General features: G+C 34.5%; 1 protein-coding gene across 3 annotated transcripts in view; it reads right to left on the reverse strand.

Moving 5' to 3' along the window:
* The window catches only part of nab (NGFI-A-binding protein homolog), a 229,582-nt gene extending 213,366 nt beyond the window's left edge, over positions 1–16,216 (reverse strand). For all 3 annotated transcript variants that reach the window (XM_089094852.1, XM_089094850.1, XM_089094851.1), the window contains exons 1-2: positions 16,126–16,216; positions 7,669–8,002 (exon numbers count right to left, since the gene is read on the reverse strand). In XM_089094852.1, the coding sequence (XP_088950978.1) occupies positions 7,669–7,999 (331 nt within the window). In that variant the 5' untranslated portion in view covers positions 8,000–8,002; positions 16,126–16,216. The remainder of the gene's footprint in view (positions 1–7,668; positions 8,003–16,125) is intronic.
* Positions 16,217–20,261: the final 4,045 nt, after the last annotated feature.

Raw genomic sequence — 20,261 nt, forward strand, 5'->3', positions numbered from 1 at the left:
ACGCTCATAAATAATTTTTTGCCGGAGCGAGACTCGAAAACCGGTGTGTTTATGAGACAAAGTTTATTTCAAACCTCTGACAGGGCCAAAAAGAGAGAGAAAAAAAAAATCTAATTAGCATTGTTGATGGTAAAATACCAAAGTTGTGAAGGCTAAAGAAATAAGTATTAATAAGACACCTGTCAGAGATATAACAGAAGAATAAGCGTTATTAAGTCATGAGGGTAATAAGTATAAGAATAAGGGGAGTAAATATGAAAGCTATAAATTCTTCGCTGGCGCAAGAATAATATTCAAACTACCATAATGTGAATTAAACTATCTAACTAGAAGAACAGTAAAGCAAGTACTTGAGATCAAATTTCATTTAAAGAATGCAAAAAAAAAATCATACAAACGTAAATAGAAACTAAATCAATTCCTGACGCTCAAAAATGGGAGGTTGTCAAAAATGGGAGGTTGTTTCCACTCGTAAAGACTTGAAATCAAGTAGGCAGGGTCAGGTAGCCCTAAATGAACGTCTGACTGGTTTAAACTTAAAGTTTATAAAGACATGGACAAGGGGACCTCAAGGAAGGGAGATACCTTCGAAAACAATTTACTTCATTGATTCTGACACCCGGAAGAGGTACATATTTGGTTTAATTGAGGGGTTACATACTTTCCTGCCGTCTGGTGTACATCTCGGAACGCCAGGCGTGACGGAAAGTTCCACCAGACCATGCTTGGCACAGGATCCATACCACAGCTCCACCACGTCTGGCACAGTTCCGAAACGCTTGGCACAGTTCTGCCACGCTTTGCACAGTTTCGCCATGCATGGTACTCTTGGCACACCGCCCCCGCTATACATGATTTCAGAGAATTGGTATCCCCTCGTTTTTTTATCTCTGATTGACTTGCAACTTACTAAGCATATGGACTGGGGAAAAATCGAAAAGAGATTTTTTTTTTTAATTTGGGCTGTATCGTTTCGTGACACTCCAAGGAGGCCCAGCGAGGAGGAATTAATTTAAAAAGTTTTTCAATGAAAAGTAGAGTCGTGTTAAAAAAAACGAACAAAATTAAAAACTAATAATCACACAAAAATAGAGATAACAGATATAAATAAATGAGTCCTCACGAACAGAAATTTAAGTGAATAATCAACTAGAACTTGAAACAAGCAGAAATTATCGTGGATAAGAGTCGGGCTATCCCCCTATAAGCCTTCTGAAGACCGAAGCGTCATTTGTACGCCAAAAATATTTTGAACATGTGTTCTATTAAAAATACAAGCATTCTGAAAACTCAAAGAATTAAGTCTCAAGGAATCAGTCTCCTTTTAATACTTCTTTCCTATAGTCTTGATAATTATTGTGATTTTTATTTTCTTTGTTGTCAATGTTCTAACAATCAAAAACAACGCTATTGAAAGCAAATATTATTTTCAAATAACGCAAACTCCACTCAAGCGTGTTAAAGGGTTTAAGAGGGGGAGAGGGGCAGCCATTCCTAGTAGCTCTTATTTTAAACCTTGATCTACCTTACGACATTATTCTACTATTGTGTTGGTGTTGCTTTATTGTGTTGAAACTCACTACGGAATTCAAAATACAAATAGTTTTATGTTTGAATTGGCTATTCATTTTACATCCATGCTAAAACTAATATCTTGTCTTTAATCTGATTATTCCTCTGAATTTCTGTACCTTTTTGGCTTCATTTATTAATTCATTTTGATTTTAAGTATGAATTACTTTCGCTTAATTTTTGATGGTTTTTAGTCATAATCTGGCTCTTGACTTTTCTTGCTTTTTTTTCTTTTTTTTTAAACAATATAGGCTACTAAAGTTTAGCCTAAGTCTTATTGAAAGCATAATTATGACTTTGTTGAATTGCTAAGTATAAAATACTTATCATTTTATTTCTTATGGTTTTTAGTCACAATTTGGCTCTTGACCGCTAAAGTTTAGCCCATGTTTTATTGAAAACATAATTGCCTATCACTTTACTGAATTCTAACTACAAGAATTACTAACTGCATTGAATTACTAACTATACTGAATTAGTTTATTGAATTACTAAGTATGAATTACTTATCTTATTTCTGATTGATCTTGTTCATAACTTGGCTCTTCACTTTTTTTTTTAAATATTTTTTTTTTAATATTATGCTAAAGTTTAGCCTATATTTTATTGAAAGCTTAATTGCCTATCACTTTATTGAATTACTAACTACATAAATTACTAATTACATTGAATTACTAACTACAGTCGACTCACAATTACGCTTGGTTCGATTATCCGCAATGCGGATTAACCGCGGCAATGCAAATAAAAAAAAATTATAAATACGAAAATCTTAGAAAATACTATGATTTGTTGGTTCTTGTGCACTTTATGGTACACACCGCTATATATTGTACAAGGAACTACTAATACCCGTCAAACGGGTATTTGCAATAGAGAAATGGAATACAAAGCGTGGTTTTCATTTCGTTTACAATATTTAAACTGTTATTTTTTGGGTTTTAGGGGGGATGTACCTAGGTTAAGTTAGGTTACGTATTTAATATATGCTATGCTTTACCCTCCACTCCCCCCCCTAATGTGCAAATATAGCCCAAATTTGTTTCTAAACTATTATATATTCATCTTATTTTATTATATTTCATTAGCATTAACCAAAATTGACTTAGCGGTGTGTACCATAAAATGCACAAGTACCGATTTGTTTATCTTTTTTCGAATGGTTATTATAATGTCATTCCTTTTATTACTTTTTTCCGTTGTTTTTTTTTAACACACGTTTTAATAAGCGTAATTTTGTTTTTCTATGTCCCTACCACCCATTTTTTCTAATATGTGGATTATCCACGGAATTCGATTATTCTCAGCACTCACGCCACCCAATTCCGCGGATAATCGTGAGTCGACTGTATATTGAATGACTTTATTGAATTACTAAATATGAATTACTTATCACGCTATTTCTGATCACGTTATAATTTCACGTTATTATATCACGTTATAATTTGGCTCTTAACTTTTCTTGAAAAATTTTTTTCTTCTTAAATAATATACTAAAGTTTAGCCTATGTTTTATTGAAAGTATAATTGCATATGACTTTATTGAAGGTATAAATGGCTCCGATACGTGAAGTTTTCTACGCACCACGCTCTTGGGTGTATTTTGGAACCCCACTTGCCCCATCATATATCAAAATTTTTCATCAAACCATGCCTCTTTGATCCATGCACAGAAAACTTCGCACCATACACGGTGCAATTCCGCCATCTTTGGCGTGCGCCAACTGGTGAACATGCTTTTTTAAAAGTGGGCAACCCTTTGCTTCGAAATGGATCTCATTTAGGCTTCATAAAACAAGATATTTCTTTTTTTTTCTCATGGAAAGGGCAAACAGAATACATACATACGAGTATATGTATATAGTTAATTGAGTTCGTGAGAGTAAAATCCAGACAAAAAGTTGCCTTATGCCATAAATAGATCTTTACATATTTATTCTGTCAATCAAAATGTTTTAATTATATTGCTTTAAGAGATAAGTAAAATGATTACATCCAGTACATTTTTGTAAACTATGGCACTGAATCACAAGGGCATTTATCCAAAATGTTACACCAGAGGTTTCTAAGGGGTGATACGTGCACCCCTAGAATAGTACATAAGAGTTTTAAAAGCTACTTTTATAACCCCTATTAATAGTTGTTATATTATATTTTATAGAAATTATTTCTATGCAATTGCATTAATATGGTAAAAACATCCAAGAGAAAAACTAAGCCTATTAACAAGGGGAACTGACCTAGAAAAAATTAGAAACACCTGCCTTATAATGTTTTTAGGGGAAAATGATGCATCAAAATAGCCAAAATAACCTATTCTGTCATGGTCAGGGGAAGGCGTGTTAGGCGTTGTTCCCCCGTTTCTACTTGGTACTAAAAAGACGCAAGAGGATAAATAGGCAGGGGCGTAGCTACAGAGTTTTTATTGGGGGGCAAGGGGGGTGCTATTGAGGTAGCTGCTGTTCAAGCGGTAGTGAAGAAAAGTAACTATCTAACAAATACGCTACTTGGTGAATTTAAAAACATTACGCAATACATTATAAACAATAAACACACATTAAACAATCAAAAATATAAGGTCTGGTGCTTTACTTTTACTAAAATTGTCAGCAATGAGCTGCTGCAGACGGCAGTAGTATAGCGTAAACAAGCTTTCGGGTGGGCGAAGGTTAATGTCGTATACATTCGGTTTTTTTCAGCCAGATTCATCACTAATGCTGCAGTGCGTAGCCTCTCTCCATTTCGCCCTACCCCCACGCCCAGCACAGGATCCTCAATCTCATAATTGAACCAAGCTCTATTTTAATAGCCCTGGGCATTGCGCTATTCATTTGCTCCTAATTTTGAATGGATTTTAACTCTGTAAGATTTAATTTGCTGTACTAACCTTATAATATACGTGATTTATTCAAATATTATTTAAGATTTTTTGTTAAATTGATTTATTTGTGGGCTCACCGATTTATTTTCAATAAATAGCATTGATATCAGCGGGCCATGTACAGCCAAGACAAAAATCAAAGGCAGCGCAATAGCGCTGTCTATTTAAAGATACAGGATAAGCAAAAGTATTACCAAAGATTGTGTAACATTATATTGTGACATATTCCCCACATTTAAATAGCGACAGTGTTCCAAATTTGAAAGAATTTGAAAAATAAAGTTAGAATTACTAACTTATCCGTTGGGCATTGCTTGACAAAGAATATCCAGGAAATCTGAACAATTTTTAGCATCATTAGGGCAGAAACCTTCAATTAATTAAAAATTGCCCGGGACGCCAGTTTGAGGGGAAAATTGACGCCCAGAGTTTGAAAATTATCTTCCCCCTTGTATCTTAGTTTTAGAGAGAACGAATATAATAAAAATTGCACAAAAGTTTTTCTCGAGTAAATCAGGGTATGGGGGGTATACATTTCCAAAGTGTTACACTGAATATCGTTTTTGTGTCTATAACTCCCTTCACAAGCAAAGCTCGGTCTCCTAATGCTGCATGATAAAACTGACAACCATAGAAAAATAGAAAGGGTTGGTACCGCTTATACGCGCACACAAAATTTCTAAACTGTGAGAAAAATATCCACAACTTGTTTATATTCACTTTATCCTACTTGCAGCAGACATTTCGTACAGCATGCTGATGCAGAGACAAATGTACCACAAGTAGCGCTGACATTTTGTGAATTGCGACTAATTTGAATCATAATTCTTAGCAATTTTAGGTCAATTCTTTTTTTGGTTAAAAAAAATATTTAGAAAAGTGGAAATAGCGAGAAGTCAGCATGGTATTGCGCATAGGGGCAGTTCAAAATTTATGTGTTAGAAAGTGAATCCAAGACGCAAGGAATAGGACTTTATCAGTGTTTGTTAGGTATTTAAATGACAAATAAGAGAATCGGAGTTTCAGTTAGATACTGGAAATAAAAATTAAAACAATTAAATGATTCCTGGAGCGGATCCAACCGATTTGACCTATCTAGTTATGGTACGAATATCATTATAAAAAGTAGTAAGTATTTATTTTTCAATGATTTATTTTTCATTCAGGAAATCAGGAAACCTTCCTATTCTTCAATTACTCTATTTCTGTTCTATTTGCAGATATAGAGGGTATATTCTTTTCCACTTTTGAAAGTTTTAAGACAAGATAATCTAATCTTGAAATGATCGATTTTAGGAAGTACAAATTTATCAGAAGTAAAAAAGTAGGAAGTAGGAAGTAGGAAGTAATAAAGTATCAGAAGAAAAATTATCTGATCAAATTTGACGAAACAGGAATCATAGAGAATTTTTCCATATTTGAATTATCTAGGATCACCTTTTTACTTGATAATACTATTGCAAAGGTAATTTATCTGTAAAAATAAATATACGCAGCATAATGCAAAGCGCAATAGACATTTATGTTTCGTATGTTTCCCATGCTAAAAACGAGCACAGATTAATTCAAAAAATTATATGCTCAAATTAAAGAGAAAATTTGACAATTAAAACGAGCAACAGTTTTAAGCTACTTGATAAATTATAGTTTTTTTTCCAAATTACTGAGAAGGAACCTCCCCGCCCTCCAACGACGACCCCCACTGTAAGGCAACTCCCCCCTCCCCCACTGTAAGTAGGAAGCAATTCTCATCTTGCTAAGTCTTTTTTTTAAGATTTGACTAGTTAATTTTTTTCAGACCAAACTTTCACTACACTTGCTCAATAAAAAATATCAAAGTAAAGTAAGAAAAGTTGGATAATGGAAAGTAATTCTTGTTTAAATGTACTTTATTTATTTTATTGTATTAATTAGTTGTTGTATTTATTTCTTATTTTTTGTCGTATTTATCTATTGTATTTCATTTATTGTATCATTTGTTATTGTATTTTTACTGTATTTATTTGTTGTGTTTACGATATTTATTGTTTATATTTTATTTATTTATTTCATTATAATTATAAAGTTTTAATATAAAGTTCAGTTAACAATTAGAGTTAGTTTTACCATCACAAGAAACGTAGAACATGACCAACTAGACTCGCGTTAAAATGAATTAGACATATTTAAGAATAACGAAAGGTTTTCTCTACAAATAAAACAGACAACAAGGACGCAACGCTTTTTTTGAGGGATTACATTTTTCTTAGAAAGTACTTGAACATCTACTGCCGTGACTAGAGAGTCTAGTGCCGTCATACTTACTTACTTGAAGATTTTACAAAGTACGTTCTCGTACTACATGTTATAGCAACCACACCAAACAACAACCACACCAAACCACACACCACAGACCACAACCACGCCAAAGAATTGAAGTTAGGCTAATCCTAATGAAATACACCAAAGTATGATGAAAATATAATACTTTAGTAAAATAAAAATATGGATACTACAACAGAGAATTAGTGAAAGCAAGCTGCCCAGAACGCATTATATTATATACCTAACCTAACCAACTCCGACGTAGATAATTTCAAAGACCACACTGCCTTTCCATGACGATAAATAAATAAAAGTTCAAATAGGGATCAAATCCTTTTAATAGACAGTGATTTTCACAAACAGTGATAAAATTCACAGAAAATAATAGATGTTTTGGTCACATATGCAGTGACTGTCTTTACTACTGATGACGGTCACTGCATATGTGACCGAAATATCTAGTGTTTTTTGTGAAATTTTATCACTGTTTGTGAAAATCACTGTCTATTAAAAGAATTTGATCCCTATTTGAACTTTTATTTATCTAACCAACTCTATATATTAAACATTTAATTAAAATATACCTGCATAGCAGTTTATCTCACTCAGGCTAAACTGATTATCTCCGAGTGGACACAGAAAACCGGTTTCATTACAGATCAAGAACAAAGTGTGGTCGCTGTAACACGTAAGTACTTACGTTCTCATTTCAACCTAGTTAACTTGATTTAAAATCGTAATTTCCAGAGCATCAAAGTTCTACCCCACGACTCTGACTATATGCTTATTTACTATAATAATCACTATCAGAGAATGATATTGCCCTTAATATTTCTCCAATATGAATTTGTTTTCCTTAAAAACAATAAAGATACTTATTTGTTCCTCTTAAAAACGATCGAATTACTTACATGTCCCATTAAGATTTCGGCTTATAATCCGATTTCCTTGAGGAGTAGGAAACACAGCAGGAACACCCGTGGAGGCAAAAGCCGCTAGTGCTGCTGCAGCTGCTGTTGTTAAAACACCATTCTGCGCCGTAATTGGCGTAGAAGCAGAATTTCTACCAGAATTTACTTGGTATGGCTCATTTCCTAGACCTAAGGCTGAAGCAAGGGAAGATGGTGATGGCCCTGTTCGAGCTGCAGCCGGTTCTGGAGTAACACCGGGTTGCGGCCGAGGTGTGGATAATCCCGGCCGTGGTGTAGAAAGACAAGCTTGAAGAAGATCTCGAGGATCCATTTTCTGCAAAAAAGCATTTTAGCGTTATTTTTGCCATTTCTTTTATAGTCAGAACGTTGTAACTGAAAGAATCTGATAGCATATTCGACAGGAAAACATAGAAGTATACTGAGAATACGAAGGATTAAGAGACAGTGAGAGAGAGGGAGGGGGAGGCTGATGGAATATTTGTCAAAGGAGGGCTCATTAAAGACATGAAACCAAGAAAGCACCAACGTTGAAAGTGTAAGTGCCAATGCACATTGTTTTGCCAATTATAAAAATTAGCTTATGCAAATTATTAATAAACATTAAGGGTCAACTTCAGATAAAATAAGCTAATTAAATAAGAAAGTCTCAATTAAGACTGAGACACAAAAAGAAGCTGAAAAATTTAGAAATAACTATTCAAAATACAAGCCGTAAACAAGCAGGAACTCTACAATATATGATGTAACGGGATGTTTAATTAGTGTGTTAGCTAGGGTTTTTAGCGCTTAGGGACAATGTCGAGTTTTGAACTACTACACCATCACTACCACAATATAAGTAAAAAAAAACTTAGCTGGGCACCCTGTCAGAGGCTACGCCTTGGGACATCAATTCCTCCCCCCCCCCTAGCTACGCCCCTTTCTTTATTTCATTAAGCACAGTTAATAAAAATTTTTAAAGCCTGAATTACTCTTAATAATCTTATCAACCATTCATTGCTGTGCAAATACATTGATTACGGGACAAACAAGATTCGGGTTATATAAACCCAAGTTTGGCCATCAGCAAAAACTGAAAAAGAAAGGCGCACAAAAACTCGTCTGGAGAACCAAAAAGCACTTGAAACAATAGGCCCTCCCTGCAAGTGCTTGCGTATTCAAATTCAGAATTTTTTGTCGTTTTTCCCTTACGAAAAAAAAACCAGATGATTATACCTAATTGGTTTATACAAGAAAAAAAAAATAGGGGGACAAACCCAATGAGTATTATGTTGTTTTCAGGGTATCAGCTTGTAAAATGAGATCTAATGAGGACCTTAGGGGGACTTCTGTATTAAAAAAAAAGAAAAAAAAGAAGACGCCAGTCGCAGGGTGAGTGACATTGATAGAAATGGTTAAATAATGAGTTGCATAGCATCAAAGATTTCAAATCTATCTTTCGGGGATTTGCAAGAATTACTTAAGAGGTATTTTTGGAAAATCAAGATGCTGGTACAGCTTCCACAGCTAAACGTTTACTAAAAACTAGACGGTTTATGGAATATTAAACAGTTCATGGTAACGAACTGTAAGTAACGGGCGACTCAGCTCAATAGTAACCGAAACTCTAAAAAACTAGATGTTGATACCAATAGATACATTACTAAAATTAGATTTTTATTCTTATTTCAAATATATACGGTAAGTTTCATCAAGTTTAGTGTTACCCATCAAAAGTTGCGAGCCTGAGAAAATTTGCCTTTTTTTAAAGGGAGAAACGACCCCTAAAACTCATAGAATCTTAATGAAAGTCACACTATCAGATTCGGCGTATCAGAGAACCCTGTTGTAGAGGTTTCAAGCTCCTATCTGCAAAATTGTGGAATTTTGTATTTTTTGCCAGAAGAAAGATCACGGATGCGTGTTTATTTATTTTTTTCCCAGGGGTGATCGTTCGACCAAGTGGTCCTAGAATATCACGAGAGGGCTCATTTAAACGGAAATTAAAAGTTCTAGTTCCTTTTTAAGTGACCAAAAAGTTGGAGGGCAACTAGGCCCCCTCCCACGCTCATTTTTTCCCAAAGTAACCCGATCAAAATTTTGAGATAGCCATTTTGTTCAGCATAGTATAACTGTGTTATATTCTTATAACTGTGTCTATAAAGGATGACTTAATCCCCCACAGTCCCTGGGGGAAGGGCTGTAAGTTCTGAACTTTGCCCATTGTTTACATTTAGCACTGGTTATTGGGAATTATACAGACGTTTTCGGGGGATTATTTTCTTGTGGGAGAGGAGGCAGGGGGAGGGGGTCACGTGGGAGGATTTTTCCATGGAGGAATTTTTCATACAGGAAGAGAATTTTCCATGAAAGGGGCGCCGGATTTCCCAGCATTACTTAAAAAACGATCAGAAATTAAATTGAAAAAAAAAAGTTTTTTTTAACTGAAAGTAAGGAGCATCATTAAAACTTAAAACCAACAGAAATTATTACGTATGTGAGGGGGATTGCCCTCTAGTCAATATATCGCTCTTTACGGTAAAGTTTATTTTAGTACTTTCAAAAGAGCTGTTTATTCTAATTAAACGGCCTTTGTGATTCAGGGGTCATTCTTAAAGAATTGGAACAAATTTCGGAATTTAGCGTAAAGAATGAGGTATTGACGATTGGGCGAACCCCTTCATAGACGTAATAATTTCTGTTTGTTTTATGTTTTAATGTTGCTCCTTACTTTCAATTGAAAAAAAACTTTTTCAACTTTTTTTTCAATTTAATTTGAGTACTAAAAAACGAGATGTGCGGTACTGCGTCTAATAGGCGGACTGTCAATCCCATTGACACTCTAACAAAATATGATTTTCAAAATGTTAAAATTAGATTTCTTCTCAAAATTCAACCCCCTCCAGGAAAGGGTACTGTATTATGCATAAGCCTGTTTCTGAGCTTTTGTAATGTCTTTGACAGTATTGCCAAATTTTGCAATACTTCAACTAGCCTGTGCTTGAACTCAAACAGCAATTGGCTAGTTCAGTTTTATTTCATAATATCTTTGATGTTTACCGGTTCTATGTTACTTTATGTTTCCTTTGTATTAGACCAAATTAGCCTAGGATCTAGTGGTGTCAAGTGGAGGAGGAGGAAGGGGGAAGGAAGGATGGAGGAGGAAGGGATGCAGTGCCGTCAAGTGGAGGAGGAGGAAGGGAGAATTGCCCCCTAGATTTTTGTTCTTCCTCCAGATTTTAAAAAACAGTCTTTGCGGGTATTTTCATTGAAAATATCTTTGTGTATTTCTAGTTGATAAACTGTACAAATACGCCTAAATGTTATGAATTGACACTACTGCAAAGAATCTGTCGGAAGACTGGTGCAGAAGAAAACACAAGACGTGGCGCGTTATTTTAAAGGGAGTCAGAAAAAAAAGCTTGCCTACTTCTCCCACAATTCCATGTCTAGTTATTCCCTTAAAAAAAACAGGTAAGCTTTTGTGAAAGTCCCAACCCCCCCCCCCCTGATCCAAGGGACAAAACAGGGCATAGCTGCCAAACTGCTTATAGAACTTGTGATATTTTCATGAGACCTATTGACTGCGTTCAGTCTGTTTGAAATATAGTCGTTTGCCGTTTGGCATAAACCACAAAAAAGACGCTCAATTGCTTGCATTCAAAAACCAAATAACTGATCAGATTTACGTTCTCCGGGGACACTACACTGTTGTTTGCTCTATCGCATTTATGGTATTCGTCATAGTTTTAAAATTAACTATTGACTGGATGCATTTCACTGCCATTGTCAACGGTTCATAGCATGTTTGTGGTAAAATGAAAGTGAGAAAAATTTTCTTTATAAAAAAAGGAAAGAAATAGCAGGGCCTCTTTAGGAATAATTTTGCTTTCCTGGTAGTAAGTGGTTTTTTGCAATTGAACTTCTCATTCTTTGTCTTTTAAAATTAAGAGAACAGAATCAAGAGCACAATGCTAAAGTTAAGAGAACAAATCCTCGATACTCCTTTAAGTCCTCCAAGTTTTAAATGGTGGTCTAAAAATGAAAACATTTCAAATACTTGATCCCCCTCCCAGAAAAATCCTCTGATTTGACCTTTTCAGTGACCTTCTCATTCTCTGCATTCCCAAGCGAAGTTATGACCAGAAGGATTTCAGGCTCCAGTTTTTTTATCTCTTTGCAGAAACTCTTTTCAAAGTAGCAGTAGGAGGCTAGTCTCTGTTCCCGCGTAATGTGTACAGCAAAGTATAAACACATACTGAACAAGTACTGACAAAACTCTCCAAAAGTCACCCCGCGTACCTCAGCGCCTCTAGAGGATAAATGTTGTACTACTTAATCGCTCCGAACCCATAAATTAAATTTAATACAGCTTTTACGGAACAAGTATAATCACCTACGGAACTTGTGATTTACTCGCCAGGTTCGCATAGGTATGGAATCGTCTCCGGAGACGCGGACAAAGTGTCACTTTTTTTGTGCGGAGAGGATAGGTTTTGTCAGTACTTGTTCAGTATGCGTTTATACTTTGGTGTACAGACAGATGGAGAGGTATTTTTGGCAAAAAAGCCACAGGGTCATGTTAAAAGACAAAATACTAATCTTAATACTCAAAGCAGCAATTCAGTAACGCATAAAAAATAACAGAAAAAAGCTCACATACCAACAAAATATCTTAAGCACTCACTCCCTCTCCCCGTCTCTCTGAAAAATTTTCCCAATTTAATACATTTTGTATTAATTGTTGTAAATATATTCGAACCCATTACTGAAACAAAACCAACTCATTTGACCTATAAATTGAAAATACATCTTTCCTTAAACCTAATAACTTGGGACAGGGGCATAAAGCGAAACAGATCCTCGCCTGTTTCTCCATACATAGGGGCATGAGTAAGGATAGTCCCCCACCCTTACCCTCCTAAACATTTTCTTCTTTTTCAAGAGCTAGAAAAGTACCCCTCTCTGAGACATACCATATAATTTTCATCGTTATTTAAACCACTTTATAGCAGGCAAAAGAAAGAAAATACAAAACTGAGTAGGAACTATTGTTTTTTTCTTTTTGGATTCAAGTCGAGTTGATTGTTGTTTTTGCGAAAAAAAAAATTATAAATCAAAAAATAAAAAAAATTTCCTTCTTTTACTCTTTTGGTTGTAGTTTGTCATTTACGATAATCGGACGATAAACAGTTTTGTTGATGATTTTCCTTCGCATGGCAGGAAAAAAAAAATATACTAGACGTTTGCTTTAGAACTAAACGTTTTTTAGACTACCGGTTACAGGATCTAGCATTGCTGTGACGACGCACCCGAAAAGACATGTGTGTCGCGAATGATTGGTCTTGGCCGCTCTCCACACAGACCAGACCTTATCCCTGGAATATTGTACTAGATAACCACAAGGAGGTAAAAGAGGGAATGCAGACCCTATCATATTGTACCACGAGATTACAAAAGATACTTAAACTTTCTTGTGAGTGGAAAATAACAGAAACTTTAAAGATTCTAGGTTAGAAGAAGAGTGTTTGCCCATCTTGGGCTCAAGTGTTATATCACTGCGACACAATCACCTTCCCCCTAGTAGGGCTAAGGAATTTAAAATTTTTTTGTCCTAGAGAATTTCCATAGAAGAAAAATTCCACTTTTCGTTGATCTTCTTCTAGCCTATTAATGGTTAGAAAACCAAAGGTCGTCAATACCTTCCATACCTTGAAGAATAAAAAAAAATGGACTACATAAATCGTTGGAAGGAAAAGAAGTTTTTGTCCCACCACCTGAACAACTGAAAGAAACAAAGGTTCGGCGATATGTCTTTCATAATGACAAAAGACAAGCCGAGGCAAAAGTTCAGGGTCCAATAAAAAAATGTAATTATACGCAGGTACCACTTCTAATTTAAGGTCAATTTGGACGCCATGACATCAAGAAAAGGTTCAAATTGTCTACGTTTAGAAGACAAGCGACAGTGAGAATCTATATATAGAATCCTGCCACGTGCCGAGCCGAGTGCCGGGCCTTCATGGAAATGCCCCGTTCCCCACGAAAATATCCTCCATGGAAAAAGATCCTTCCCACGTGTTCCCCCCAACCCCCCACCATAAAAAATCCCTCCTGAAAACGTCTGTATACTTCCCAATAACCAATACTATGTGTAAACAATTGGCAAAGTTCATAACTTGCAGCCCTTCCCCCGGAGACCGTAGGGGATTTAGTCATCCTCAAAGACATAATTATTAGATTTTGACTATGATGAACAAAAGGGCTATCTCTATTGCTAAAATTTTTAAATAAATCTCTATTGCTAATATTGCTACAATTGCTAAAATAAAATGGCTAAAATTTTTATCAGGTGAGTTGGGAATAAAATGAGCGTGGAAGGCGGCCTAGTTGCCCTCCAATGTTTTTGATCACTTAAAAAGGGCACTAGATCTTTTATTTCCGTTCGAATGAGCCCTCTCGTGATATTCTAGGGCCACTGGATCGATACGATCACCCCTGGAAAAAAAAATACAAACAAACAAATAAACACGCATCCGCGATCTTTCTTCTGGCAAAACATACAAAATTCCACATTTTTACAGATAGGAGCTTGAAACCTCTATATTAAGGTTTCCTGATACGCTGAATTTGATGGTGTGATTTTCATTACGATTATATCGCTCTATGGGGGTGTTTTCTACTTTTATCGAAAATAAGGCGATTTTTTTTCAGGATAGTAACTTTTGATGGGTAAGACTAAACTCAATGAAATTAATATATTTGAAATCAGCACAAAAATCCAATTCTTTTGATGTATCTATTGGTATAAAAATTTCGTTTTTTGAATTTCGGTTACTATTGAGCTGGGTTGCTCCTTACTTACAGTTTGTTACCATGAACTGTTTGATACGTATAATAAATAATTTTATCGGCTTTATAAAACATGTCCAATAAATTTAAATCTATTAAATCAAATTTAAATTAATTAGCCTACATTAAGTTAGTGTTAAAGCCCACTTTTTACCACGGAGCTTTAAAAAAGTAAACTCTCTTTTTTCTACTTGGCCAAATCTCATCTATGACCAAATCACGGCACGATTCTGAACTTGGACCACTCAAAAAATGGGCACGTTTCATTGCTATGAGTAACTCAGCCCACGCAAAAATTCGCTTATTTGCAGAAATTGTCGCTTATTGCATAAGCGACATACACTTATGCAATAACGTTATCAGCTTAAGAAAATATGTTCAATAAAATTAAATTAATAACATTAATTTCAAATTAACTACATTAAATTAGTACAGCTAAAGCCCATTTTTTACCACAGAGCTCACACCAAAATTAACAAAAAAAAAACAAAAAAATGCACTCCAAAGTTTTTTATTCAATTTTTTGAACCTTACAAATAGGGAAGGGGCAGAGATGAAAGCTTGAAAACACCGTTACAAAGTTCAATTCTTCTAATGCACGTATTTTCTAAGATTGCGAAAAGCCACCCATCTACAATTTTACATCCTTTCCTAACATGATAAATAAAAGACGGTTAAACTGTCTTAAACACTTAAATCGTTTTTACTCCTTTTTAGACTGAATACCTCTCGCATAAGCAAAAGACCACATTCTACTTCAGGATTATGCGAGCAATAGCTAGAGCATAATTTTTTCTTTTCGTAGATATATTTACTATGGATCGTCAAGTTACAATATTTCAGGTTGGGGGGCAAAATGAATTTTTCTAAAATCTAAAAAAAAACACAATAAAACTGTTTTCAATTTTTGTAATGCCTGAAAATACCAAAAAAAGGTATTTTTTTAGATAAACTGCCAAGAAAAGTACTTTTTTATGATCTAGGTGGACAGTTACCCCCCCCATCCAATTGACGCGGTTGTGTTTACTATTAAAGGAATCCAAGTTAATTTGTTTTAGGTAAGATTCTCTAATTATATACAAACTTAATTTCTTTTCAAAATGGAATATAAAATTTTGAATTAAATATAAATATGTATTAAAACAGACAAGAGTTAAAAATATTGGTAATAATAAGCTCCCACTTAACTATGGGACCTCATATGCAGGCTACTAAGAGTGTTTTTTCTATTTTTTCGTTAGTTTCCCTTAATACTAGATGTAAGACTATTAATATTAGCAATTATTCATGTTGAACAAATACAAAAATATAGAGGTAGACTACGATCGACCTTTTCCTATAACCTAAATATTTTTACGATTTGTACCATATTCTTTTCAAGTTTCGCGTAATTCATCCATTTTTATCTTGTTCGAATTTAGTATCCTACAAAAAAAATTCCTATGCATTGTTCTATTTTTATAAAAGCCATATATTTCATATATATTATAAGCTTATATTTCATTGAAAGATTTCCCTCTCAAAAGTCAACCGTTCTCAACCTCAATAACCTACTCAGAGCCATTTGCTCCAGCCAGCAATAAACAAAAATAAACTACCACCAACCTCTTTTGCCACTTATCACTTGGTTTCATTCATCTTTCACTCTGAAATACAAACACAATCGAAACTAAACCATTCTCCTTGTCACCTTCCCGTTCCGTGTCTCGGAGAAGACTTCAATCCTCATCAACTCGCTTCTCTGGAGGTTGCCTGATATCCTCACAAAAAAATGGTCACAAGCGCGCTTTTGAGTCCAACCCCTTGGGTGACATTAAAAAGGGGGAGGGCAATAGGGTTTATTTTATATGGATTTGTGAGTTTCTTATATATATACAAAGAACAAACGTTATTTCAAAACTTAATAATATTCTTTTTCAGGAATAGAATATTTTTAATTTCTTGATTTATAATTTCTTATTACTAGGAACTGTGGGATAGGAAATTTTCTCTCGGTTATTTGTGTAATATTACCAAAACATTTAAATTCATTTTTTTTTTTAATTTATCACTGTTTCTGTATATTGAAAAGGGGCCATCCTAATCACCAAGAAAAATAATAAACTTAACGGGTTTGAATGAAAGATCAAAGGGTGACATAAAAACTTAAAACAAGGAGAAAATGTTGGGGCCTGTCTCCTCCGTGACACCCCACTCTTTACTTTACAGCTTTATATTTCCATGCTGACAGCATTTTAAATGTAATAAATATAGTTAATGACAATGACGAAAGTTTATTTACCCAATATTTTTGAAACATTTTTTGAAGGCTTTTGAAACGTTTGAGCTGAGCTTTTATTATTTTTGTTATTATTATTGGTTATTGTTATTGTTTGAAGCGAAGGCGCATAAATGATATTTTCAATTTTTGAAGCATTGCGAAAAATGATTTTCATCTCATTCTAATTGCCCTTGTGTTTGAACAATTGTTCTTAAGAGATTGTGGACGAAATTCCTAGGCTAAGGATGAGGCAGACCTCCTCATATAAGGAACTATTAATGTTTGTTTTTAAGTTTTATTGTCAGTATTTACTTCCATTTGAAAAATATTTAAACTTTAGTTTATGTTTATTTTTATACCATGTCCAGGATTACCCTAAATGACAGAAAGGCTACCACCCCTTCCCCCGAAGCTCACTCTATGCATTTAAGTTTGATTTTTGCACAAGAATGCCGCGAGAAAAAGGGGTCTACATATTAAGATATATATATATATATATATATATATATATATATATATATATATATATATATATATATATATATATATATATATATATATATATATATATATATATATATATATATATATATATATATATATATATATATATATATATATATATATATATATATATATATATATATATATATATATATATATATATATATATATATATACATATATACATATATATATATATATATATATATATTTAAATCTTAACCTATTTTAAGTTTAGACTTTCCTCTTTCGTTCTTTTTTTTTAACTACCGACAACCACCCTCTAAACTAGGAATGTACTTCAGCCATTCACCCAAGGAGTTTTTTTATGCTTTTTCGCAACTGGGGTTTCCGATATTATAATCCCGTGATTTTTAATCCTGGGCAAGGGCCTGATTTAGTGATTGACTCTCTATATATCTGAAGCACCTGTCATGAAAATTAGGAAAACATAGGCCGGAACGCTTTTTGGGGCTTAGATAACCCCAATCTCAGACAGGGATCTAACGGTCAACAATTTAATATATAATGTACATCTATGGAATGCTCTACATCCGTTAGTTTTTATGGATAAACGATCGATAGTAACGATTCATGTTTGTGGACTCTAGTAATGTTCAACAAAAAAACCAAAAAATAGTGCACTTTATATATGACATCAGATACTTGGAGGCTATATTACTCCTTTTCTCACAAGTCTTGCTCGATGACAATACAGTAGTTTGTGCTTTTAAATATATAAAGAATTGATTTAATATGATCACTTCCACTTTTTTGCTCCATCTGCTCCTTTGGAGTTTTTGGAGTTTGACGCCTTTGGAGTTTTGTGTCAGAAGAAAAAACCATAGCCGTGTGAGCCCAGAGTTATACTCAGAATGAATTGATACCAGAGTGGTATCAATTCACAAAACAACCATGTCGTTGCTTTATTTTCATAATGATCACACGCCTCTCGGGAGAGCTTAACTCCCATTTCTAAAATTATGCAAATTTTCATGCGCTATTAGCAGTATGAACATCTCTAAAATTAAAATATTTGCATATTTAGAATCAGCATAAATATTTTTTTTTTTAGTTGCATGAATTGTAATCGAAAATGGTTATTTTTAGCATTTTGGCTTCTATTACAAGGATCACTCTTTGCTTACAGTTTGTTACTACAAAGTATTTCATCCTAAGCTTTCTTAAATGTGAGGGAGGCTAAGGTTACCTCCTTCAACCCCCGGTTTTTACATTCGAGGTTAATAGTTTTATAATAATAACAAGAATTCAATAATTATAATAATAATCCCTGAACGTATACTTCTTAGGTATTTATTAAAAGAGGATTTGAATTACAAAAAATTGTTTATAGAATCAGTATTTCCACAATTTTCAAGGTAATTTCTTCAAACAGGAATATTTTTCATGGATATCAAACAGTTCGTGGTAACACACTGCAAGTGAGGAGCGACTCGGATCAATAGCAACCGAAACTCTAAAAACAGAATTTTGATACTGATAGATACATCAAAAGAATCAGCTTATTATTCTGATTCCAAATATACTGACTAATAAATATATGATTAATCAATTGATTAATATGATTAATCAACATGAAATATATGATTCATCAAGTTTGGTGCTACCCTTCAAAGGTTACGAGCCTGAGAAAATTAGCCTGATTTTTGAAATAGGGAGGAAACACCCCCTAAAATTAAAGGATTCTTAATGAAAATCACACCATCGGATTCAGCGCATCAGAGAACCCTACTGTAGAAGTTTCAAGCTCCTATCTACAAAGATTAGGAATTTTGCTATTTTTGCCAGAAAACAGATCACGGATGCGTGTTTGTTTGCTTTTTTTCCCAGGGGTGATCGTATTGAAATAATGGTCCTAGAAAATCGAGAGAGGGTGCATTCGAACGGAAATTAAAAGTTCTAATGCCCTTTTTTAGTGACAAAAAAGATTGGAGGGCAACTGGCCCCCCTCTCACACCCATTTTCTCCCAAAGCTATCCGATCAAAAAATTTGAGATAGCTAATTTGTTCAGTATAGTTGAAAGATGAAATAACTATGTTTTAGGGCAAATGGCCCCCCCCCACATCCGTTGGGAGTAGCCTGTAGGTTATGAAATTTGCCCGTTGTTTATGTGTAGCATCTGTTATTGGGAAGTATACAGACAATTTTCGGGGGGGGGATTTTGTGCTGGGGGTGGATTTTCATAGGCAGAATCTTCCTTGGGGAGGAAAATTTCCGGGGGAGGTGTGAATTTTCCTGGGGCTTGACAGAATTCCCATACGAAATTCTTTTTAATTGTCTTACATTTTCTTTTCCAACTCAATTTTGCATGCGGAGATGTTACGAGGGAAATATCAGCAGACTATTTTCCGAGTGTTTTGGTTTCCGGGAAAAAACTTCCATGGAAGGGAGCATTTCCGGAGGGATCGAGAAACCGATTAGAGATTTAAGTCTTTTTCAAATGAAAGTATGCCAAGGAGAATGTTTCAGGGTGAATCGCCCGGAAGAAATTTTACGGGGATGGGGGGTTTTCAGCTAGGATGGAACTGTCTGGAGATAATGGGGGGGGGTGCACTTCACGTTGGATGAAATTTCCACCGAGGAGTTTCCCATGAGGGGGGTATATTTCATGGAGGGTGAGCCAGATTTACGTTCTTTATTTTAAAAAAAGATCAGAAATTAAATAAAAAAAGTTTCTTTTAACTGAAAGTAAGGAACAACATTAAAACTCAAAACGAACAAAAATTATTTCGCGTATGAAAGGTTGTCCCCTCCTCAATATCTTGCTCTTTACGCTAAAGTTTGACTGTTTGTCCCAACTATTTAAAGAACGGCTACTGAGATACCGGGGGAGGGGGGTAATTAGAATAGAAAGCTTTTTTTAAAGTGCCAACAGCTTTAACGTAAAGAACAAGGTATTGAGGAGGCCTTGATATACGGAATAATTTCTGTTCGTTCTGAGTTTTAGTGTTGCTC

The sequence above is a fragment of the Artemia sp. Qi Xiang Cuo genome, chromosome 9 (assembly GCF_049724085.1).
Source record: "Artemia sp. Qi Xiang Cuo chromosome 9, ASM4972408v1, whole genome shotgun sequence".
Lineage (NCBI taxonomy): Eukaryota > Metazoa > Arthropoda > Branchiopoda > Anostraca > Artemiidae > Artemia > Artemia sp. Qi Xiang Cuo.